A 25197-nucleotide genomic window follows, 5' to 3' on the forward strand; every position below is an offset into this window, starting at 1 on the left:
CTAGTGGACTGTATTTTGTGCGTAGGTTCTTTATTTACTTAGTTACTTTGATAGAGTTACAGAGGGAGAGACAGGTCTTCCAAAATGCTGATTCTCTTCCTAGATAGCCACAGCAGCCATTGCTTATTCAGGCCAAAGACAGGAATCAGAAGACAGGAGCTGCATCCAGGTCTCCAACTGGGTGCCAAGGCCAAGAACTTGTGACATCTGACACTGCTTCCACAGTCCATTATCAGGGAGCTACATCAGAGGTAGAATGCTGACAAACCAGCACGGCAGTGGGATGCCAGTATCACATGCAGCAGCTTTCCCCACTATGCCACAACACTAGCCCTCTTTTACCTCCTTGTATTTGTTTGACAGACTGACAGTCTAGACAGAGGGAGGTCTTCCATCGACTTATTCATTCTCCAAAAGGCTGCAGCAACCAGGGCTAGACCAACCTAAATCTCAAAGCATGGAACTCGAAATTCCAAATTGTTTGAACCCTCAACCTGCTTTCTCCCAGGGTACATGTATATCCAGGAGGCTGGATCGTAGCTGTGTGAAGACTCAAACGCAGACATTCCATATGCAGTCCTCATTCTCTAAACAACATTCTAACCCCACCCCAAATGCCTGCTCCTAAAATATACTTGTGTTTTAAAAATGTATTTATTTGTTTATTTGAATACTCAGAGATAGAGAAAGATGGCGAGGCAGAGAGATGGTCTGTTCATTCATTTGCAGCCAGCACTGGGCCAGGCTAAAGGAACGTCCTCTGGGTCTGCCATGTGGGTGGCAGGGACCCAAACACTTAAGTCATCTTTGGCTACTTTTCACAGGCCGTTAAATAAGGGCTGGATCGGAAGCAGAATAGCTGGGATATGAACCAGGTGTGTGCGTGTGTAAAGAAAAATTTACTTTGTTGAATAGTGCATGGGGTAGCAGTATTTTTACTAAAGATCTACTTTTGAAATTAGTAAATGAAATTTCAGAGGTCTTTAAATTATATGTTCAATAAATATTAATTTTGTGTAAGAATTTTTACATTTTATTTGCTAGTACTAAGATAACACAATTTTTGTCATTAAAAATAGTTTAAAATTAAATTAGGTATTTTTAAAACATTCATTGTAAATATTGTGTGCTGCTTTGATGTTTTTTTAATCGTAAGGTAAATATGCTTAGTGTAAAATTTACTTTTTGGAAAGTTGAGTAAAAATACCACATTTGAAACAAATATGAAAATAAAAACTCTTAAATCTGAAGTGACTTTAAGATACAAACTTCTAAACTATTGTGAAGTTCCTTAGAATGAAGAATTAGCTCACTAAGTTGATGATCAGTTAAGGTAATGGTAGTTGCATGTTACCCAGAGCTGAGTAGTTTCTGAGAATGCCCAAGAGTCCAGGCCGACTGCAATCATTGGTCACCTTTTGTTTATCTGTGAGGTAGTCTTGAGCTCCTGGAATTAGGACTGTTTTTGCCGTACACTTTTGGGATCACATCTTCTAAATTGGTTAATAATGTAATATGCTTCTTTTCCTTCCAGATGCTGTCTATGTACTGTGCTACTCTTTGATTCTACTTTCCATTGACCTCAGTAGCCCTCATGTGAAGAATAAAATGTCAAAAAGAGAATTTATCCGAAATACCCGCCGTGCTGCTCAAAACATTAGTGAAGATTTTGTGGGGCACCTTTATGACAACATCTACCTTATTGGCCATGTGGCTGCATAAAAGCACAATTGCTAGGACTTACACTTTTAACTTCAGACTAAAGCTATCCAGTGACTTACTTAGCCGACATGGAGGTTGCAGCAGCGCTGGTCATTCTAGCCTCTCTATACAATCAAGCTCGATTGATTGTACACTTTTTTTTTTCCTTTTACTATTTTCTTTTTTAGTAATTTTCCTGGGAAACTAAATAATTTTGCAGACTTTTCCTTAATTTTGCTTATCATGTTTTGCACCAAGCAGAGCCATTGTCTGACACAGCTGTTAAAGATTTTTGAACTGACATGTATTACTCTGGAAGGTGGTATTTTGTGCATTAGATTTGCCTTAGAGAGGTTCTTCATTTCCATCCTTTTTTAAAATTAATGTTATGTGTATATATTTAACTAAAGAGATTTATAATCATAATTATTTTATTGTAAAAATTTTGACTAAAGTTTTTCCTTTTCTCTCAAACTGAGTTCTGAAATTTGAGTTTGATCTGAGATTTATTTTGTTCTTCACAAAAATTGGATTTGCCTGTGGAAAAAAACAATACTTGCTTTCCATTGCTTTGAATTTCAAAAAGAATGTTGATTTATTGCCATATTTTACTATGCAAGACTTGCAGTTATTTTTATAATATAAATTTATCATTTGATCCATTTTTAATAAGTTCTTTAAACCATTTAGGATACAAAAAGTGTCAAAATTTAAGATTTACCTGTAGAGGAACAGAATAAAATGTTTTTGGAACTCTGTTAAATCTTTGCTTTCTTTGTATGTGAATTAAGTAAGTGAAATGACTGTTTCTCTACTTTTGATGATCTCTTTTCAGAACCCAATTATGAAGAAATATGAGTGAAAGTGAACTCTCTTCAATCATTTCAGTAAATATTTATCAAGGTCCTTCCATTTAAGAACTCTGTTAAGCATTAGTACTAGAACGAATGACAAGAAGTACTACTTCAGGGAAAATTAACATATGAAGTATATTTTAATTAACAATTATTTAACAATTAAAATAGAACAGTGTATTTATGTGTGGAGTTCAAATTAGCCTTAATGTAGGGATCAGCACCGTGATATAACAAGTTAACCCTTGCATGCACTGGCATCCTAGAGGGGCACCAGTTCAAGTCCCAGCTGCTCTGCTGCCAACTCAACTCCCTGCTAATGTGCCTGGGAAAGCAGTGGAAGATGGCCCAAGCCCTGGAACCCAGGCACCCACTTGGGAGACCCAGAAAAAAATGTACATGGCTTCTGGCTTCAGACTGCTCAACTCCAACCATTGCGGCCATTTGGGGTGTGAACCAATGGACATGAAATTTCTCTCTCCTTCTCGCTCTCTCTTTCACTCTGCCTCTGTAACTCTGCCTTTCAAATAAAAATAAATCTTTTTAAAAAAGCCATAATAAAAAGCAAAAGTTTTGCAATGATACAGTATATGATGGGTGGAGCTGGAAGTTTACCAATGAATTGGTGAAGTAGAAACTTGTGAATAGAGTTGGAACACTAATTTTCTTCAAAATCTGACACTTCAGTCAATAGTGATCATTCATACTACAACTGGATCCTTGAACAGTTTTGCAATGCCAACACACATTTAGTAAGTTTTAGATTGTAAAGCAGATATCTAAATCATTTTCTTATGCATAACTCAGAATTCTGTGGCAAAGTGATTATTTTTTTAAAAGGCTGTAACATTAGTAATATTTCTATTTTCCAATGAATGACTCCTTCCTGAATTTATTTTCTATGCCTCTATTTTTTAAAGTTGTATTAAGTTGAAGTTGTGATCGGCCATCTGGATTGTTCATACTCCCAAAATGACCATAACAGCCAGTTCTGGGCCAAGTTGAAGCCAGGGACCAGGAACTCCAAACTCTTCTGCAGAGACCTAAATACTTAGGCCATCCTCCATTGCCTTCCCAGGCATGTTAGCAAGAAGTTATATGGGAAACGGAGCAGTTACAACTTGAACCAGCACTCAAATGTGGAATGATGCCATTGCAAATTGTGGCTTTAACCCTCTGTAACATGAGGCCGGGCCTTAATACCTTTCTCTTTATTTCCAGTCATGTCTTTGTTTTTATTTAATTGTCTCTTTGTTTTTTGAATCTTTTATTTCTCAGTATTATTTTATTTTCCCTATTTTCTTTTCTACCCTGATTGTATATATGACTTATGTACATATGGTTTGACAATATTTTTCCAACATTTCCTTTTGGAAAATTTCGAATATGTGGAAAAACTGAAATACTTTACAGAGAATGCCTGTATACATACCTGGATTCTCCAAGTAAAATTTTATTGTCTTCCCTCACCACATATTTATCTGGCCCTGTATCTTTCAGTCAAGCCATTTTATTGGCTTGATACATGTGATAATATGTACCAGACATGACTACACTTACACTTCATATTGTTAACTGGAGGTTTCTTATTTATTAGCCATTTTTTAATGTGAGGTAACAGTTACATTCAAATAATGCATGAATCTTATATTTACTAATCACTAAGTCTTCACAAACCTATACACTACAGACTGTACCCCTATCAAGAAATACAACATGGTCTATTTACAATTAATACTGTAGAAGTTCACATACAATGTGGAAACGTTGAAACTATACAGACTGATGTTCCCCATACTCTCATCCATTTTCTTACAAATTTATATATATTTCATATAGCTTACATTGTGAGATTCACAGTAAAAATATTATTTAGTATTTACCCAATTATTATTGCATGATACTTAATCCTTCCCTAAGGTTCAAGTTTCCTTATAGTATTTTTTTCAAGAGGGAAAGATTTGTTTAACAATTATTGCTGTTCAGGTCTTCTGGAAACTAATGAATTACTATGATTTTCTTTAATCTGAAGATGTCCTTATTCTGTTTGCCTTCCTGAACAATGTTTTCCCTGAGAATATAATTCTGGGTTGAGAGGAATTTTTTTCCTCCGTGGGTGCTTTGAAGACGTAATCCCAGTGTCTCTCAGTCTCCTGTTTTAGATGGAAAGTTAGTAGTAGCCAAATCAGTGTTCCCCCTGTGTGATGTCAGCCTCCTCTGCAAGTTTTATTTCATCACATGTTCTATTTCAACCTTTTTCCTTTTGTCGAGCTCCATTTACATGTATATTAGATTTCTGATATTTTCTTATTTTTGAGGTTCAATTTTTGTGTTGTTTTTACTTTGACTAGATTTTTTTTCTCTAGATCTGTATTCCAGTTTATTGACTCTTCTGTAGTCACTCTTTTTTTTCTTTTAAGATTTATTTATCTATTGGAAAGGCAATATAGAGAGAGGAGAGAGGCAGAGAGGAAGATCTCCCGTCCAACAAATCACTCTCCAAGCAGCCACAACAGCTGGACCTGAGCCAATCTGAAACCAGGAGCCAGGAGCCTCGAGCCTCTTCTGGATCTCCCACACAGGTGAAGGGTCCCAAGGTTTTTTGGGCCGTCCTCGACTGCTTTCCCAGGTCACAAACAGGGAGCTGGATGGGAAATGGGGCCTCCAGGACGAGAACCGGCGCCCACATGGGATCCCAGCACGTTCAAGGTGAGGACGCTGGCTGCTAGGCTATCGTACTGGACCCATCTTTTTCTTTTTTAAATCCCACTGAATGAACTGATTTAGTTTCCATTAGTGTAATTCTATGGTGTCCTTTTTTTTTGCAAGTTACATTTCTGTGCTGAACTTTTCTACCTTTTCGTTCATTGCAAGTACGTGTTCTCTTACATCCTTGAGCACAGTTATAAAAGTTGCACTCAGCTCCTTTCTGCTCATCCCACTATTCTGGGTCAGCTTGGCATCAGTTTTCTGGATGATATGCTGGGCATTGGAAATGAAATGTTACAACAACACACTATTCCAATGGTTTTGGTTCTTTGCTTTTTTTTTTTTTTTTTTGAAGCAGTTAGTTAATTTGAATGAACTCCGGTAGCTCTGGCTCCCTTACAGTTAATGGCAGATCAAATTTCAATTCAGTTCAGTTATTTATCCTGGCTGCTCTGCTGAGATCCTTTTCACTGAGCATATACTTCCTACAGCAGCCAGAATTTGGAAGGGAGTTCACATCCAGAATCGGAGTACTTCACCACGATTTCCCTTGGTGTTTTTCAGAAGCTGTAATTGCCCTAAATTCTGTCCCAGATTCTTCAAGACAAGTAAAGGGTAGTCTCCAAACAAGAGTGAGAACTGCCCTCAGGCCAAGGGCAGTCTATAAATAAGTGGGGAAGCTTAGCCAGCCTGATTCACTGCTTCCAAGTGCGCTCTCTGTGTGGGAGCAGCCTGCTCTGGACTGCTTTCCTTTTCTTTCAAGAATGTGATGTTTAAATGTTTGCACAGACTCTGTACAGGTATCTTTTGTAGGATTGAAGTCTTGTCATTTATTTCAATAATGAACATTTACCGAATTGTTAATTCACTGTGGCCTGGTAGAGATCCAATTGCCCTTGGCAGGATCAATATGAGGAACTCCTGCATGTGGTAGAGGTCCAAATACACTTGTTTTTTGTTTGTTGGATACCAGTAGCATGTCCCAGTCATTGCGATGTGCAAGTTATGTTCCCAAGTTTCCAAGGGGCAACCCTATATTTGAAGACTACAGCTTCTTTGAGATCTTATGGATTTATCTCTAACAAACCTGATGACAGACACCTTTTCATCTAAACTTTTTGAGTGTTTCCCTTTGCTCTACAAGAAGAAGGTAACCTCCTTTAGGATGCTACGGAAAGGCCAGTCTGGCCTCAGGTTACCTTTGGAGCTTTCCCTGTTCTGGCCTGTATGTTTGTTTTTAAATTGCTTTCCTTCTCTGATCCCTTTTTGCTCTGTTTCTACAGTTCCTCTACTCATCTAAGGTTTACCGGAAATACAAACCAATCAAAACTTCCAGACTGTCTCTATCACACATACCACCACTGTTATTTGTTCTTTCTTCTGTACAGAAAATGTTGTATGTATCTTTATTATACCATGCTTTTCTACATGCTAAGCTTTTTCATTTATCAAATATAATATGCTTGAGGACTGTTCTCAGCTTGTTGGGTCTTGAAGTCCTGAACTAGGGAAGTATGAAAGGTTCAGAAGAAGGAATGAATGTTTAAATGTGGAATATAATAGAATTAGTTGTTTTTATCAGGAGCATGTCTAATAATTTGAGTCTAGTTGTCCTATTTTAGGTAGTCATTAGGAACTGCAACTGGTGGAGTGAAATGGGGGAAAATGATTCCGATTTTTGTGTATGTGGAACTTGAAAGTCTTAAAAACATTAACTGCAACTAGAGAATAGACCAGAATTTTAAAGGAAGGAGAGATAGGTGTCTAAATCTTGGTCAATGAGTATTTAAAATGTACTTAGTGAAACAAGAGAAAAGGCAACTATTGGGAAGCATGTGGAGTAAAAACAAGTGAAAAACAGCATTTTAGGTTTTGGGAGAGAAAAATTCAGAAAAAAACAATTCATGAAAACTTGAGAAGGTCCAGAATCAAGAGCTGAAAAAGGAAAGTTTCTGGAAGGATGCGAAGCTTTACTTTTTTTTTTTTTTTTTTTTTTTTTTTTTTTTGCAGATTAAGTATTTTTTTCCTTATCTATGAGGGCACATCACAAATTAATGAAAAAATGGAATCAAACGTAAGCTTTCTTGCTGCAGAAAAGTTTGGAATCCATGGATAGTTTTTGTGTGGTACTTTTTTGTTTTGGTTTACTTGTTGATGATGCACATTTTACATGAACTTTTTGAGCACTCCTTGTATGCTTAACCATTTTGAATCAGTCTTTTCCACTTGGAGCTCAGTTGTGTTTTTTTCTTGTTCTTTCCCTCAAAATACAAAAAATATTCTTTTTTAATTTCTATAAGGGGACGGGATTGAGTTATTTGAGGCCAGAAAAATCACAGAACTGTTATTGGCCTTTCTATTGTCATTAATCAGATAATTCCTTTACCCTGGGGGTCATCTGAGCTCTGCCGAGAACACCAGAGGGTTTTTGGTCCGTTGCATTTCAGATCTGTCTACGTATCCCTCCCTCTCTAAGGGCTGTGTTGTTTTGAACCCAGAATATAACATACCAAGTAAATACTGCTGGTGAATCTTTCCACAGGCAGCAGAAATGCATTCTAAGACACAGGTTATTTGTAAAATAAAAGAGAACAGAAAAGAATAAGGCAAGAACATAGGGAAGGGAGGAGAGGAGAGAGAACAGGAAAAACGAATGCTTGGAGTTCTCGAAATGTGTCTTCCACAGGGTTTTTGCCTGAGCATTCTGTTCAAAGCAGTGCTAATCTTCATGAACTCCTCATTGTTCCATTTGCTTTTTCTCTTTTCGATAACACTGCATATATGCCCTCCCCATATTTGTTGATTGAAATGCTATCCTTCAAACTTTCTCACATCCTTTCTCCTCCAGGACAAGGTCTTAATTGTTTTAATTGGGAATTTTGTTCATTCATACCTCATTTGGTACATCTTCCATACATTGCCCAGAGCAGCTTCTTGTTAAATTCAATTAAGTCATTTGAGTTCTCACTCAGTTTCTATGAAAAGCATATAGAGAAATTGACTATTTCCATTGTTACTACATAAAAGAATCATGTTCCTGTGCTTGTTAGACACATCATAGAATGTGTATGTTCTTTTAAAAATATATTCACAGCTTTCAGGTGTGCAAATCTTACAAATCAGAATATACTAATCTTTTAAAATATTAATATGTCTTCAACCTATGTATAATCCTACACATGAATTTTTCCTTTCAGGACTTCTACACTTATCAAAATGTAATTTGCTACTTCAAGATTGTATACTATTTTTTTAACTTTGAGAATTTAGGTCATTAATCTTGTTCTATTATTATGCTTTTCAAACTTCTGACAATATTATGAATATGGTGCTCAATGAGAATAATTTGAAAGTCTTAACGTTTAAAAATAACCTGTTCCAATTGGCCTTCATTTTCCTTGGCCTAAAGTGAATTTTCTTTTAAATAGCACCGATAATAGCAAAATTACCTACGGTTTCTATCCAAGCATTCATAATATGATCTCCTTTGCTAGAAAGTCAGTTTTGGGAAGTGAACCAAAATAGGGAAAAGGCAATATGCACACTCTCAATTACACTGTTGTTTGTGAAGAATGAACAGATGGCAATACCAGGAGTGCCCCCAAACTTCAGGTAATCATAACAAATAACTAGCAAATACGGGACTGTGTCTCACATCCCAGACACAATGCTAGACACTAGTCAAGTAGATCCAACTGCATCCTGGGCATGTGTTATCAAGCCAGGCTATTTATTAACAATATAGGAAATTACTCATAAATACTAAAAAGAACATGAAATTGCACATAGATGTAAACCAAAAACCTGTAAACAGAAGAAACTGGAATATACCCAAATTGTATGGGTAAGTTTTTCATTTCTTTAAAAATATTAAGGATCCTATAATTTAGAACGAAATAAATGCCTAACTATTCAGAAAATAAGGGTAAATAATCTCCCTAATTCCCTTGTAGTTTTACAGTTTCCTCTCAGAATGTTTTTATTCAAAAATACTTTGTTTTTGAAAGACACTTGGTTAATCTGTTAAATCATATCTGGACAAATGTTTTGTTTTCAAGCTTAGACACATGGATTGTTTTATTTTTGTCTAACTGAATTAAAGATCAACCAGGAAAGGACCCCAAATCTTTACGGAGGAAATTTTCATTTGCTTAGAAAAAAAAAAGGTTTTCTTGGCATAGTTGGACAGGAAGGTTGGATTTAATTTAAAATGATTAATGAGATTTTGTCAGGCTCCCTGACTTTACCACCACTGCAGTTTGTCAGTACAACAACCTGGGAAGCCCGGACGCCACTCTGTCGCCCAAAACCACTCTCCAGGGGGAAAATTAGCTGGAAGGCCTGGTGCCAGGTACACGGCAGTGGCATTGTCTCTCAGTCGTGACAGTTTAAAAGTCTAAATCAGAAATATGTATGTATGGGAGCACACATACCCAAGACATTGTTTTCAGTTTCCTTGTAAGTAGTTAATCGCTTTAAAAATATTTAAGTTGTTAACCTTTTCCAAAGGAAACTATTTAAGGACCAAATTTTTACTAATGATCCTCCCTTCTCTCTAATTTGCTTGAAGAAATCAATGAAAAATTTCAGATCTCAGGTTACTGTTTTTCTTTTACTGAACTAAAATGAAGTATTTTTAGAGATTGAGTTTTTTTAACTTTTGAAAACTTTTTTTAGATGAAAGCATTACATAATTTTCTAATAAAAAGCAATCCGTACAGAATTAGCTGAAGCCAGATCACTGAAGGCACCTAGTAATTCGGTGAAAAATGTGTTATGCTTGTAAACTTTTACTTCAGGATTGGTATTTTGTCCTATAAATTTATTCTATTTGATACTCGGATTTAATAGTCAAACCAATGTGCATATATTAAGCGTATACCGAGTATGAACAAATAATACTACCTGTGATGTCAACACCAAATTATAATAAAATTGTACAAATTCTTATTTGTGTTTGTGGAAATTATCAACACCAATATTTAGCAACTTATTATTTTTATCCTTTTATAATCTTATTTTAAAATATTTGCAAAACAGCTCAAGCAAGAGGAAATTGTTAAAATTACCACAGTACAGGTCTTCAGGGTATGATAGACACACAAACGCAATTTCTTTAGAAACTTACAATCCTGGCTCTGACAACTTATCCACACACGATGAACAGTGTGCCTTCATGCTGACCGATGTCAGGGAGGCGGTCTCTTTAAAGTTGCATGACTGTTGGCTGAGAAGACTTTTCCAGACCAGCCTTCCCATGGATACCTGCTTCAGTTATCTGCAACAACTAGCCTGATAAAAGTGCCCTGAAAAGTGGGGCTGGGCAACATAAGAAAGATCACCGAGGCAGTTGTTCTTTTTGACAGAATATTAACAGGGGCAAAATAAAGTATGTATGTCTGTACACACACAATATGGCAACACAGTTCATATATATATATATATATATATATATATATATATACATATATATATATATTGCTTTGAGGTTTCCTTAAAGTATTTCCGTTCTTGATGGTGTCAAATCATTTATTGCATTTCTAAAATTCTGAAAAAATTATATGCCCTATTTTCAAGGTGTATGGATTTTAGTGTTATTAGAATTTAGATACTGTATTACATACCCTCCCTCCTTAAAAAGGTATTACAAAATTTAGTGTAATCATGTTTTCAAAGTATTCAGAGATACTCATTTCCCTGTAGTTATTTTTGTTATATACCCCTAAATTATAATTTCTCCCTCCCTTAATCGTGCAAAGGTAAAATAGTATGCACTTTCTCATAATTCCTTCTTAGTAAAAAAAAAAAAAAAAGATTGTGGCCACAATGAACATTAAATCAGAAACGCAGTGCTCTCCCAGGGTGGTGTTGGCAACGTGATGGAGCTGTGTTAGTTCTGGGTCTGGTTCTCAGCCTCAGAAATTCCGTTATCAACACACCTCATGTCTGCATGTGTTTTAAAGATATTTATTTGGAACATGCAGCAACAGATCAAGTTAGAGAGAAGATCTTCAGGCCACTGATGCATTCCCCAAATGCACACAGCAGCCAGGGCTTCACTGGACTGAAACATAGGAGTCCAGCTCGTTTTCTTCCTACATGGGTGACAGGGACCCAAGTAGATGGACTATCATCTGCTGCTAGGTAGGAAATAGAGTCGCCCTAGATTTTGGAGTGGACACTTAACCCACTGTGCCACAAAGTCCATGCATGTGCGTTTTTCATGACCTTGATTTTCAATCTAAAACTAATGTTAGTGGTTGCTTACCAACTGGGATCAGCACCTTCTCTCTTTACCAGACTATGCTAAGTTGATGATTATGGAAATCTGAGAAAGACATTATTTATGCATTACAGTGAAGTTTTAACTTAAATATTCAAATACATGCTTAAAAGTGACCCCTTTTGTACAAAGAAGGCGTTTACTAGGTGCTGTGACGAAGGAGAAAACTAAACCCTGCCATCACAGGCTTCAGTGGCGGAAACAGCCATGATCACACACACTTCTAAAATGCTGCGTGTGTATTAGAACAAGGTTTGCAGAGGTCTGGAGGAGTGATGTGACGGAGAAGCACACCACCTTTTAGATTCTACAAAACACTCTTTTGCAAGTTAGTAACCTGTTGCACAGCTGAAGAAAACGGCCTTTTAAAATGTAGTATTTTTTTATAAAAAGAGTAGATGATGCCAAGTGGATGTGTGTGAATGGATGAGTATTATTGCAATACATGTGCCACCAGCTGAGGGAATTGCATGATCAAAGGCTCAGAGACAAAACTGGGCAGGGGAGAAGGGGAGAGGAACAGCAGCTAGAGTTTGACCCAGTTAGGACATCCGTGTTCCATGGCTGAGCATTTGGGTTCAAAACTCATGTTGCCCACTAAGCAGACCCTGGGAAGCATTAGTGATGCTTCAGTTGGATGATCCCTACCACACAGGTGGAAGAGCTGGATTGAGTTCCAGCTCCCAGTTTGCAGGAGTTTAGGGTGTGAACTAGTGGACTGTTCCATTTTCTATGTCTTCTCTCTCACTGCCTTTCAAATTATTACTGTTATTATTTTAGTGTATGTATGTCCTGGAATAGTGAATAGAGCTTAAGCAAAGGTTTAAATAATGATTTACTGGAGGGAAAAGTGTGAAAAATAAAAGCTGTATGGCAAGTTGAAATAGAGTTGGCACTTTATTTTGTAGGCATTAGATATTTTCAAGCAGAAAGATACAATTTCTGACCTCTGTTTTTTAAAGATTTATTTTGAAAGACAGATTTACAGAGAAAAAACAAACATAGAAAGATCTTCCATCCATTGGTTCACTCCCCAAATGGCCACAAATGCAGCAACTGAGCTGATCTGAAGCCAGGAGCCAGGAGACTTTTCTGGGTCTCTCACACGGATTCAGGGTCCCAAGGCTTTGGGTCACTGTCTAGTGCTTTCCCAGGCCACAAGCAGAGAGCTGGATGGGAAGTGGAGCAGCCAGAACACAGAGCGGAGTGTATATAGAATGTGGCATTGCAGGCAGTGGTTTACCCTACTATGCCACAAGTCCATCCCAATACCTGAATTTTAGCACTCTAACAATGGGAGTAATAGACGAATTTCAGAGAAATTTTCTTTCTTTTTCAAAGAAAAATGGATCAACCTGCTATATCCCTTTGTGGATTCCAAAGTTTACATTCCAACACATACAAATAGCATAATCTTATCAAATCAGGCAATCATCAGCCTCACCTTCCCAAAGCATCCTCAATGTCTTGAGTTTACCAGTTCCTTTCCTTTAGCTGTTTATACAGAACGCAATGCGTGTTTATTGTCTATGGTGGCGCACCTGCTTACATCACTAGACGCTATTGTTTTGCCTGTATTTCAGTATCCTTTATCTACCTTCCTTACCCCACCCTTCTCAGTCTCTAATAACCAATATTCCAAGTTTGGAACCACATATGGAAGAGGACATGCAGTAGTAGTCTTTCTTCAACTGGCTTATTTTTTTTAGCAATGTTATCTTCATTTTTATTCATTTTACTAAAAATTTCTAGATTTAATTCACTTTATGGTGGAATAATTCCTGTGTGTGTGTGTGTGTGTGCACGCGCATGTGTGCAGAGAGAGCACATTCTATTTTTTTCATTCATTCATCAAGGAACATCTAAGTTGGTTCCGTTCTTGGCCAATATGAACAGTGCCACAGTGACCCTGGGGCTGCAGGTATCCCTTGATTTCATTTCCTTTGGGTATATGCCTGGAAGTGACTACGATAGATTTCTTTTTTAGTGTTTTGGCCAACCTCCATATTGTTGTCCATATTAATTTGTATTCTACCCAAGAAGTACATAAGGGTTCTTTTTTAAAAGACATTTTCAAAGTAGACCATCTTAGTAATCACATGATTTTAGGCATAAAAAATGTAAAAATTAAACATGATAAGAATACATGTTCTGATAGAGAGAACATAGACCTATGGCAAACTTTCTTGGGCTGGAAAGAAGCTGTCAGGGAGAGTATAAACTGAAATGAACAAATGCACTTTTGCCTAGTTGAAGTTCAGCACAGGACAATTATGTAAAGTATTCAGCTGATAGTTTGAAACTGTATTGTTGAGCTGATATGGAAGATACAGCCTAAGTTAACATTTTGGGAAAGCTTTCAGTATTGAAGTGATAAAAGAGGGCCAGTGCAATGGCCTAGAAGCTAAGTCCTTGCTTTGCGTGCACCAAGATCCCATATGGGCACCGTTTCTATCCCAGCTGCTCTGCTTCCCACTCAGCCCCCTGTTTGTGTCCTAGGAAGGCAGTAGAGGATGCTCCAAAGCCTTGGGATCCTGCACGCATGTGGGAGACCTGGAAGAAGCTCCTGGCTCCTGGCTTGCAATGGGCTCAACTCCAGTCATTGTGACCACTTGGAGAGCGAACCAACGTACAAAATATCCTTATCTCTGTCTCTCCTCTTCTCTGTAAATTTGCCTTTTCAATAAAAAAATTTAAAAATTTAATGTTTAAAAAAAGAAAGAAATGGTAGAATAGACCATAGAAATAGACACATACATTGACATTGTAATAAGCATTTAGTACAATGCATGTTATTCACAGGGGTTGAATCAGTATTTGTTGAATGAAGAAATTCATTTTGACAGGTATTCTGAAGTCAAACATTTTAAAATATCAAAATATTTTGATAGCAAAACTGGGATATAAAATGTAATATCTTAGTTCAATTAAAATAATTTTCACAATAAAAAAATTTAATTATATAAGAAAGGCATTTTGTTTAGAAAAGATTCTTCTTGCTAGTCCGTCTCCTTGCCAAAACAAGAAGTGTTCTACCTAACACGTCTTTTTCAGATGATAAACTGTAGCTGACTCTATAACTGGAATATTCAAAGCTAAAACTACAGTAAACCAAATTAAATTTTAGACTGATGATTAAGATGAATGCAAATACAACCCCCTCTTTAAAAATATTTCTCAGGGTGCCTAGAAACCACTTACTTTCACTCTTCACTGAGGTTTATGGTTCCAAAGTATCTTGAGGGATGTGTTTCCGTTTTCCTGCATTCCTTTACCAGGGCTGCTTCTCATACTGACCTCACAACCTCAAGTCCTAAAACAGCCAAAATGGTGATGTTCTCCCCAGTTCTCCCTGTAGGACACACAGCATTCTGAGTGGAAATGGACAGAACTCTCTCCCTGCAAGGCTCAGCCAGCCTGTTCTACTCTCTACCATCCATCAATTTTTAGCCCTCAATGTCTAAGTTTCTCCTCAAAGCAACTTTCTGCATTCCAATCAACCAGCTGTCTGTGGACCATCAGTGCTACCAATTTATTCAACAGGCCACACTCAGCGTAGGACCACCCTCATGCTCCTCAGCCTTTTCCAACAGGCACCTGCCTCTAATTGGAGGATTATAGAGTTTATCGTCTAACCCGTGACATTTTTGAGAGTGCTAAAATGATAAACCAGATGGTACTTCAGAGCAACAGGCATAAACCAAAGATGTAGGGTCAACCTAGTCATGGCTATAGTACAATTTGATCTTGTAAGAATAAAAGTTTAAACACCACAATGGGAACATGTTGAATGTAACAAACTGAGGTGTCGAGTTTTGTTTCTAATGTGAAACATTTCTAAATTTATTTCCCAATTGCCATCCACTCTCTTAGGCTGGGGGAAATATTTTGTCATGCTCTCCAGTCCTCTTTATCATCTTAGAAATGTATTTTATAACTCAGGATTTCTATAAAGGATCTCATTTTGAAGTTAGTTCAACCATAAAGAATCGCATCTCATATATCTCTTTAAAAATGTGGAAAAACATAATTGACAAAAATCATGATAATATGGACATAAAAGATGTAGATCTTATTCTTTTACTAAACTTATTATAGTAAGGGTTGTGTATTCCTTAATTCACTTAACCTGTATAAGTGTATTGTTTGTGGATAACTGGTTTACTTATTCACGATGTAAAGGCCTTAGTGAATGCCAAAAGCCCTTCTTCAAACCAAATATATACCAGTTTCTTGTTCTGTGAACCCATGGTAAAGTAACATTTTCTCTTAAGTGAATTGCCTTCATATTTGATATATTTATCAAAATTGTGATCTAGTGTTAATCTTAGCTGCACTATCAGTGTTGTGGATAAGAAATCATTAAATAGGAAAAACAAAGCACAAAAAGCAGATTTCATATGTCAAATGGCATTCAAGAGCAGTTAAGATGTCACTTAATTAATGTCCTACTAATTACTTCCTTAAGAAAAGAACAGAGATCAGAGGTTGCACATTACTGAAAAGAAATATTGGTCTCTAACAACTCATTTTTAGAATTAAAGAACATTGAGCTGGCAACAAAGATCCTAATTTCACATGATAAATAAGTACAGGAAAACCTCACTTTCTACAATTAAACAACTACACAAGTTTTTCTGCATCCTGTGGAAACCATTTATCAAACAAGAGAGAAAGGAATGTTCTGAATTTCTTCAATAGTAGATGGTGGAGTCCCTGTTCTCCTGTTAGAGGGATATCCACAACTCATTAAGAACCACAGATGTCACTCTTTCTCTATGTGGATAGATAATAAAGCTACTCTAATTTTGATAGTAATATACTCTCTCTCATCCCTAATGCCCCAAGTAAAATAAAAGCTTCCCTAGAAAGTGCTTTCTCACTTATTTAAAAAGCCATTACAAGGAGCTGATGCTGCAGGCTTGCTGCCAAAGCCACCCTCAACACCAGCATCACATATGAGCCCCAGTTCATGACCTGGCTGCTTCACAACTGGTCCACGATTCTGACCATAGCCTGGTAGGCAATGGAATACGGGTCCTGCCACCCATTCCTGGCTTCCACTTGACTCAGCCCTGATTGGTTCATTTACTTGGGAAGTGAACCAGTGGATGAAAAATCTCTGTCTCTCCTTTTCGTTCTTTCTCTCTATAAATATAACTTCAATATAAATGAATAAATCATTTATTTGTTTTACTTTTGTATTTTATTTGTTTATTTGATGGGGTGGAGAAAAGAAGAAAGAGCTACACAGCCACAGAGAGAAAATTCTGATGCCTTGATTTACTACCCTGAATACCTGTCATGGAGGGACTGGGTCAAGCTAAAACCAGGAGCCCAAACTCAATACACACCCCTGACACATGAGGCAGGGACCTACCTGCTTGAGCCATCACCCGCTGCCTCTCAGGTCTTCATTAGCAGGAACCTAGAAGTAGAGCTGGGTGTCAAACCCCAGCACTTGTGTACAACGTGGTGGCATCTTTCTGCTAACTAACCACCAGGCCAACTGCCCACACCCTTTATCAGTTTTATTATTACCTTGAAATTTTCTTTTTGCGCTAGTCAGAATCATGAAACCCTTTTGATTTAATTTTGAATGAGAATACATAAACTTAAGCATGAAATTTTTTTCTTTTTTTTTTTTCAGAATAGCATTCATGTTTCTACTTTAATGGGTCTAAAGGTCTTAACAACGTTAAAGAATATTTTTCCTGGGGCTGGCATTTTATTATAGCAGGTTAAGTTGGGTCAAGACTCCACCTGTGACGTGGATACTGGCATCCTATATGGGTGTTGGTACCAGAGTTGGATGTTCCACTTCTGATCCAGCCCCCTGCTAATTGTGCCTGGGAAAGCACTGGAAGATAGCTCAAGCCCTTCAGCCCCTGCGCTCCTGTGGGAGACCATGAAGTCCTGACTCCGGACTTCATCCTGGCCTAACTCTAGCCCTTGTGGTCATTTAGGGAGTGAGCCAGCAGATGGAAGATTCTCTCACTGTCTCTCTTTGTCTCTCTTTCTCTCTCCTCCTCTCCTCTTTTTGTAATTCTGCCCTTCAAATAAATAAAAAAATAAATCTTTCAAAAAACATTTTCCTAGCTTTAAGCTTGTTAATGAAGCAGAGTAATGATCTTAATTTTTAATTTTCTTTTGAAAATGGTATTTTAAGGAGCAAAAAACATGACTGTGTCAGCACCCCAAAACTTAGGCCGGAAAAACTCACTAATAATCCAACTCAAACAACCTTGGTCAGAATTACTTTATGTTTTGAAATATGTAGCTCATTGAAACAACTTGTCCTTGTTTCCACATCAAGACGATCTTTGAGAATATACCAACATACTTTAGTATTTGTGAGAGCTAAATTTTATATTTTATTAGCTAAAAATTCACCTACTAGTTTTACACAACTGATTTATGTTGCATAGAATTTCAACAAATATGCACACAAATCTAAACAAATATCACATTCAAAATAAAATGAATTTATGAAGATATAGTCAATGGGAAATGTACCTTTCCTTTATACTCTATAAAGCTAAAATATTTAAAATCCCTGCCATGAGGAAGCCAAAAGATTTTATGGCTGAGGAGGATCTAATATGCAATGAAAAAATCCAATCTTCAAAGAGTTTGAAAATGGGAGTTGAAATGTGAATGCTTTCTGTAATTTTTGCCTGGCTGAAATTATGAGGTTTAAGGAAGCTTTTTATAAACATAATCCTTTCTCATTTATCTTTGTTACTGAATATAGAATGAATGTGCACATATAAAGTAATAAATTTCCAAATATCAAAGTTTAGGATAACATTTTGATTACACTTTAGGATGTAAGAAATAATTTTTCCTCAAATTTATGGTAGAAAGTCCACAGAAGTCATTTGAATAAGTGATATATCTCAATTTCATAAGGGTCCCAGGAGTCCAGAGTCAGACAGTGTTACTGCAGCCTTCACAGAGGCAATGCGATACAGAACCCTGCACTGTAACAGGCAACACAGAACAGTCACAGCTTCAGTTCCTATTACATTGACAAGGCTTTCAGGTAAGGGATTAAAGCATTTCTTTAGTTTTATAAGGATCATGACCATTTTGATGGAATAAACGGATTATTGCTGCCACACTGGGGATATTGAAAGTCTGGGGTGTGAACATGTGGGAGACATCTTCATCCTCCGAAGTTTGTAATGTTCAGAAGCTCAGTTTCATTGAAAGAAACCAAGTCTGCATTCTCAGTGTTATTTCTGAGGGGACTTGCAAAGTTTCTGGAAAAATGCAATGAAAATACAATGCACATTTCCCATGTGTTTTTGGATTCCTCATCATACTATAAAAGCTATTAAGAACACACATTAAACAGACAGCCTTATCAGAGAATTCAACACACATCTTTTCAAAAGTCAAGACAGGTAGATGATCGTCTTCGGCTACAAGGTTGGCCCTTTAACATTAATAACACCAAATGACATATTTATTTCCTCTATCACCATAATTAAAAAATTAACCACATTTGGCTCCTTTAACACAATGTCTTCTATCACTTTAAAAATAAACAGGAGTTTTCAAATTATTTTTTCTTGCCTCATATGCATGATTTGGGTGGGAAAAGATACTGAAGATCACTCAAATATTCACACATGTAAATTAAGAAGGTAAGAGAGAGAGAGAGAGAGAGAGAGAACTCAGGAAATATAATCTCTGAAGTTGCGAAGACTTTTAAATGGTTAGTATCTTTAGATTTTAAATCAGTACACTCTATTTAAAAAAAAAAACTATCTCATTTAAAAGAAAAAATTAGGGTAAGTGATCTTACACTTTTCTATTTTGCTGTTAAGTGCAAAATGTCCAAGTGAATTTTTTAAACCTAACTGAATTTTGATTCAAAAAGTGCAATATTTATAAATGACAGTTCTAAACTATTAGATGAAATATGAAATGTATGCATATAGTGTTTACTAGGAAAACCATGCAACATTTTATCTTGATGTTTAACGATTCCTAAGCAGTGTGTATTTATTACTTTGCAATCTGTACCTGGGAATTAAGAATAAAAAGTTATTTAACCAAGAGTTAGTCATTCCAGCTCAATTGGATTATTATGTCAAAGGGATGAATGCGTTAAAATTTCCAAAAAGTAAGGTTTTTTTTTTAAACCGTGTGTACTGCCAGGCGGTTAACATTTTGCTTCATAATAGCTGTATATTTTGAAAACAGACACACTATTCACCTCCCTGCTGTTATAATTTAATAGGGATACCTTGTTTTCTTCTATAAGGTACATTTTTTATAAGCAAATGCCCTCGGTTTAGAAAAACGACAAATGATCAAGAGAACTAAATTTTATGATATGGAAATGTAATTTCTTAGTTGTAAATACTCTAATAAAAGTTATGGGGGGGCATTTTGGACGCGGTTATCCTGAAGTCTTAGCGTGTTGTACACACACTCCGCTCCTTCTCCTTTCACTTTCACAATGCTCGGGGGCTGCGTCCCCACGGACTCTACCTGGTCCCTTGGTGTCTGAAGCGCAGCGCCAGGGGTTCCAGAAGAATGAATACCATTTAGTCTTGAGCAACGCCTGTACTCAATGGAAGCTTCTGCTCTTCCAGCTCGATTCCGTGGGATTACTGATACATTTTCTCCGTAAGTCTCCTGTGGCTTTCACCAGAACTAAGTGTACCCTGTGGCTTTAGAAGGGTCTGCCCGTGGGGGAGGATTTGGGAGAAGCGTCTTCCCCAAGCACCTGATGCACGGGCTCTCCCACCAGGTGAGTCAGAAGTGAGCAGGGTGCGGGTGTAAATATAAACCAGTGGCTGCAGTAGGAAACCCAGTCTAAATTCCTTCAAAACACCTTATCTCCAAGAAGCGCTCAAGGCCTTTACTGTCTCATGGTTCATCTCACAGTCTTCACTGGTGCCAGGATTTGGGTGGCTTTTCCTGCATCTCAGTAGCGCCTGAGTGAGGGGTATGGGCCTAGGGAGGTGGAGAAGGGCGAGAGTGGAGAATTGGAAGGAAAGGCACCGCGCTCCCAGGCTCTGTCCCACATCCCTGTCTGTGCGCTCTCTGGAACCTAGTGAGTGCAGGAGGAAGACACTGCGGATTGGAAGGGTGTGGGAGTAACATCCTCCCCTAGTCTCCAGGGAAAACCTTTCCAAAGTTTATGTATCTGCCCATCTGTGTGTGCTTTCTCTTAGCCTTGGGTTTTGGTCTGGAGATGGGCGGTGCTATTAGTTGTGGAACTGCTGAATTGAGAGATGAACTCAAGGGACCTGTAAAAGTCAAGTCAGGTCCACGGACCAAATGGAAGCCTAAACAGCAGCTAAGGCCCCACCTGAGGTCTGCCGGGAGGAGGCGTTTGCTTGGAAGAGCTGGTGATGCTCAGGTGAGCTCCGACAGGCAGCCAGCCAAGAACTGTGAAGGGAGAGAAAAGGACTTCTAAGCCTGATGTTTTAAAAACAAACAAACAAACAAAACAAAGAAAGAAACAAGTAACGGGATGGAACCCGTTTCTAGGGACTTTGGTCTATTAGCAAGCTCTCAGGCTACTGCTGGAGCCGTAGCTGGTTTCTGAGGGTTCCGTTCTTTAACAGTCCTGGCTTCTTTCCGCCTGCCAGCAGCCCGTCCCCTCCCACCCCTACGTCAGGGCAATCCACGTGCAACGGTGGGGCGTATGGTTCCCAAGCTCTGCTCGCGGGGACTGGTCAGGCTGGTGGCTTTGAGGGCCATGGTGATCCGCGCCACACTCACCCAAGCGCCCCTGGGGGCTTGGCGTTTAGCTAAGAAGGGGTTGGTGTTTAGCACCGTGCAGAGGGCACGCTGGCATCCCTGCCCCCAGGAGCGATAGAGCTTGGGCGGGGAGCAGCATCAGGACCGCGGTGCTGGTGGTCCTGCTGGGTGCACGGGGTGGTCCTGCGTGGACTCTGCAGCGTCGCCGTCAGTCGGCTAGCTGGGCACGAGGCACCGGGCTCACCCTGACCACCCCAGCGGGTACGGCGCCGTATTTCCCATTCCGAAATCTCTCCCACACGTCTCCAAACGCTAGGTCGGTCACAGTTTTAACAAATATACGAGGGGACGAGGGGTGGGCGCCTCCAGAAAGGGAGCGCATCGGCTCCTGAGGGCCTCAGCACTGTGCAAGCAGTGACCGCAACCGCGTCCGACCTCGTTCAGCGTGCGGGAACCCTGCGCCCAGCCGTGGCTGACGCGGCAAGTCTACAAGAGCTCTGGAACAAGCTTTTCGCTTCCACGGCCCTGTTTTCCTCTCTGCCTCTCTGCACGGGTCGCACCGGGATCTGAGGATGGCCACCCGACATTCAATATTGGCTGTCTTTGCCTCACTTCTAGGCAAAATACTCAATATAAGCATTTCCAGTCTCCTTCCCGGACGTGTATTTGATTCATTCGACCTCACAAAGCCAGTCGGAGAGCTAGACAACCAGCAGCTAGCCGGTTGGTTACCTGCCCCTTACCTAGCCGGGGAAGGGAGCCCCGCGCTCAGCTCCGGCGCGGGGAGATGGGGTGCCGGCTCCCAGAGCTGCGGTAGCCAGCCCAGCGGTCAGGGGAGCAACTTTCACCTTCCCTAAAGCCCTCAGGAAAGGGACTGGTTTTTGTCCAGCGGACTCCCCCTTGGGGTTTCAGGGCGTGTTGGTATGGTGGTTGTGTAGGATGTTCATGCTGTTTTAGCGCAGCTCGTGTAGACACGTTAGGAGCGATCCAGAGTTAGTCCCAGCGGTTCCTTGTGTTTAAGTCTGGGGTAGAAAATTGGCAAACCCCAAATTATTGATTTCTAAAGTGAGAAGGCCCCAGAATGCTCTCCTTCACTTTGAAATGATACTCTCTCTCTCCCTCCCTCCCTCCCTCCCTCCCTCCAGAGAGAAACCTCAACCTTCAACTGTCAACTCTTTTCAAAACACCAGACCAATGTTCCCCAGGACCCGGTAGTCACGTGCGCTTTCTGTTTTCAGCCGTTCTTTCCAACATGTAATCGCTTGTTTGTTATGTCTCTCAGTTAAGGAACAGGAAAGCCGAGGGAGGGGGGCTCCCGTGTTGCTGCAGGGAGAAAGAAAATAGATGTGGAGACTGATTTGTTGTCTCTTCCAAAGGCTCGAAGCATTTTGTTTATAATTTCAAGAAAATGCCACCCAGGGAGAAAACCCACCAAGGCAGCAATGAAAAGAAATCCAACATAGAAGCAACTATCTAAATATCAACATCCCCAATAAAAACATATTAGATGATTTTAAAAAAATCTTCTGCAGTTGAGCGGCTGGGGGGGGGGGGGCTGGTTGTTCCTCATCCAGGTGACTGAACGACGTGCAGTATTTTTCATAATTTGTCAAACCTTTCCGTTATGATTTATACCTCTTTCCCAAACTGTTACAAATAGAAACTTCTAAAACGAAAGGCAAGTTCTGATGTGTGTGTAGCTCGCCATCAGCTAAAACTGCTATAATACAATATCAAACCAGTGTATCAGTTACACTGCATTGAGAATTGCGGCGCCGGCTTGCCTTCTGCAGGAGCAGGTCCTAAATCCAATGGAAAGACAGTAAAATGACAAACACGTCAAAAGATTTCAAAGGTTGTTTTAAACAATACCCTAAGAAACAACTATTTGATTAAAAAAAGAAAACCTTTATGTTTTTTTAAACCTGCTTAATTATTTAAAATGAACGCCTATGAGAGTGTTTTCATTTCAAAGAAGAATTTGAACAAATCCAAATCAAAGTGAATTTCTGCCACCAGAAGGATGCCAGTTCGAAACGTTTCTCTCTCCATAAAATATTACGAGGCCGCTTTCACGGTGACTAAGTAACTGACGAAGCAACCCAGTTCCGAGTTGCTCTCCGCATTTAATCCGCGGCTTCGCCCACGGGCCGCAATGTCCCGGGGTTCCGAGCACGGCCGCCCATCCCCGGCCGGGAAGCCCGGGAGCCGCGGCCATCGCTGGTCCACGAGGTGACTTCCGGCGCCCAGCTTTACGGCCCTCGGCTTCTCCAGGCGTCCCTACCCGGCGGCTTCGCTGCGGCTGGCTGCACTTTATAGGCCCTTCCGCGGCTTTTATGACGGGCCGCTGCGGTCGGAATGTTTATAGAGAATAAACAACTAATCCGTTTCTGGCCTAATGAACGGCCCCACCCGCGTACCCGCTTCACGCCCGTCACCGAGCTTCGGCGTCGGCTCGAGCCGGCAGCCGGGCCGGGCCGGGGAAGCGGGCCGCGGCCGACCCCGCGCTCCTCGGGTGGACTCCCTTCCCGCAGCAGTTCCTACGTCCAGCACCGCCCGCCGGCACCGCCGGGAGCCCCCCGTCGTCGGCTCGGCCGGCCCAAGGGCCCCGTCCCCAACCCGGGCGCTCTCTGGCGGCGACTGAGGAGCGCGAGGGCCCGGGCGCCCGCGGGGGGTCGGCGGCCTGCAGCGGCGCACGCCCGGGAGGGAGGCCGGGAGGGAGGCCGGGTGGGCCCTCCCGGCTCCGCCAGCTGGAGGGAGATCAAAAAGGGCTGACAGTCCCGCGGTGACCGCGGGAAAGGCAGAGCCCCGAGCCGGGGTGGGGGCGGGGGGCACACGCTCGGGTTAACACTTAAGACTCCCATCTGAAGTCAAGAAGAAGAAGAAGAAAAAAAGCGTGTTCCAGCTCCCGGGAGACGCGGGGGATCTGCCAAAAGTCTTCCAAGAACAGAGGGAAGCCAAGCCTGGAAGAGATCCTTTAATACACGTTCTGGCAGCTGCACACGGCCTCCGTCGGTAGCTGGGGCTGTAGGGTGTGGGGACTGGGACTGGGGCGACCTGGAGACTTGGGGTGCTCTCCCAGGGCCTCCCCTTTCGGCAAGGACCCCGAACCAATGGGAATAGTGGCTGGAAGGTCCCAGGCTGGTCCTGCTCTTTCTAGAGAGCCCCTTCCGACTTGCATTGAACAGTCAAACATTGCAGGGGAAGACTTCCCTGGCTGTTACCGAGCTCTTAGATTTCCTTGTGGCATTTAGAAGCCTCCCTGCAGGAAGGCAGCCTTGAGTCACCTTCCCACAGAGCCCCCAGGGCCAGGATCTCTACCCAGAGTTGAAGGAAGCCTCCTTACAGATCGGCTCAGCACTTTATTACAAAGAGAGATGCAAGTGGCTTTGTAGATATCCAGGGCACAGCAGTTTAAACACACAGGCATTCAAACACACGCTGGCTCCTAAAACGTCTGTCCTTGGGGAGATCGGGGATATGTTAAGATTCACTTGGGGATGCACAGAAGAGGTTGATTTTTAAAGTATTGTAAGGCTACCTGGTTGGAACTTCTTGTCACCTACATATGTCTTCAGTTTTGTGTCCTTTAACTCATACTACTTTGCTTTCTCCAGAATGTAAGGATGCCCTCTGTAGCCAGCAAAGGCCCCGTTCTGTCCCTCAGGCTGCTAGAAGGACACTCTGGGGCCACTGCCAACTGGGGTTTTTGATTGTCCAGCTCTAGGACCCAACAGCTCAGTCTTTCCAATGCTTTAGAATCTTGGTCCTGCTGAGTCTTTCGCCTCCCCAGGTCTTGTTCTCCTGTGTCTCTCTTGGGAAAGACAGTTGAGTTGGCTGCTCCTGAATGGCAGTCACACTTGCTCTTCCCAACCACTGATTTTGCTGGAAGGAGATTCATATTCTCTCTCTCTCTCTCTCTCT

At 40.4% G+C, this 25197-nt stretch overlaps 1 protein-coding gene across 1 annotated transcript in view; it reads left to right on the top strand.

Annotated features, from left to right (window-relative positions):
- FBXO8 (F-box protein 8) overlaps positions 1-2464 on the top strand; it is a 40611-nt gene extending 38147 nt beyond the window's left edge. Inside the window, exon 6 of the mRNA XM_004579037.4 lies at positions 1535-2464. Within this exon, the coding sequence (XP_004579094.1) occupies positions 1535-1722 (188 nt within the window). The 3' untranslated portion in view covers positions 1723-2464. The remainder of the gene's footprint in view (positions 1-1534) is intronic.
- Positions 2465-25197: the final 22733 nt, after the last annotated feature.

The sequence above is a fragment of the Ochotona princeps genome, chromosome 11 (assembly GCF_030435755.1).
Source record: "Ochotona princeps isolate mOchPri1 chromosome 11, mOchPri1.hap1, whole genome shotgun sequence".
Lineage (NCBI taxonomy): Eukaryota > Metazoa > Chordata > Mammalia > Lagomorpha > Ochotonidae > Ochotona > Ochotona princeps.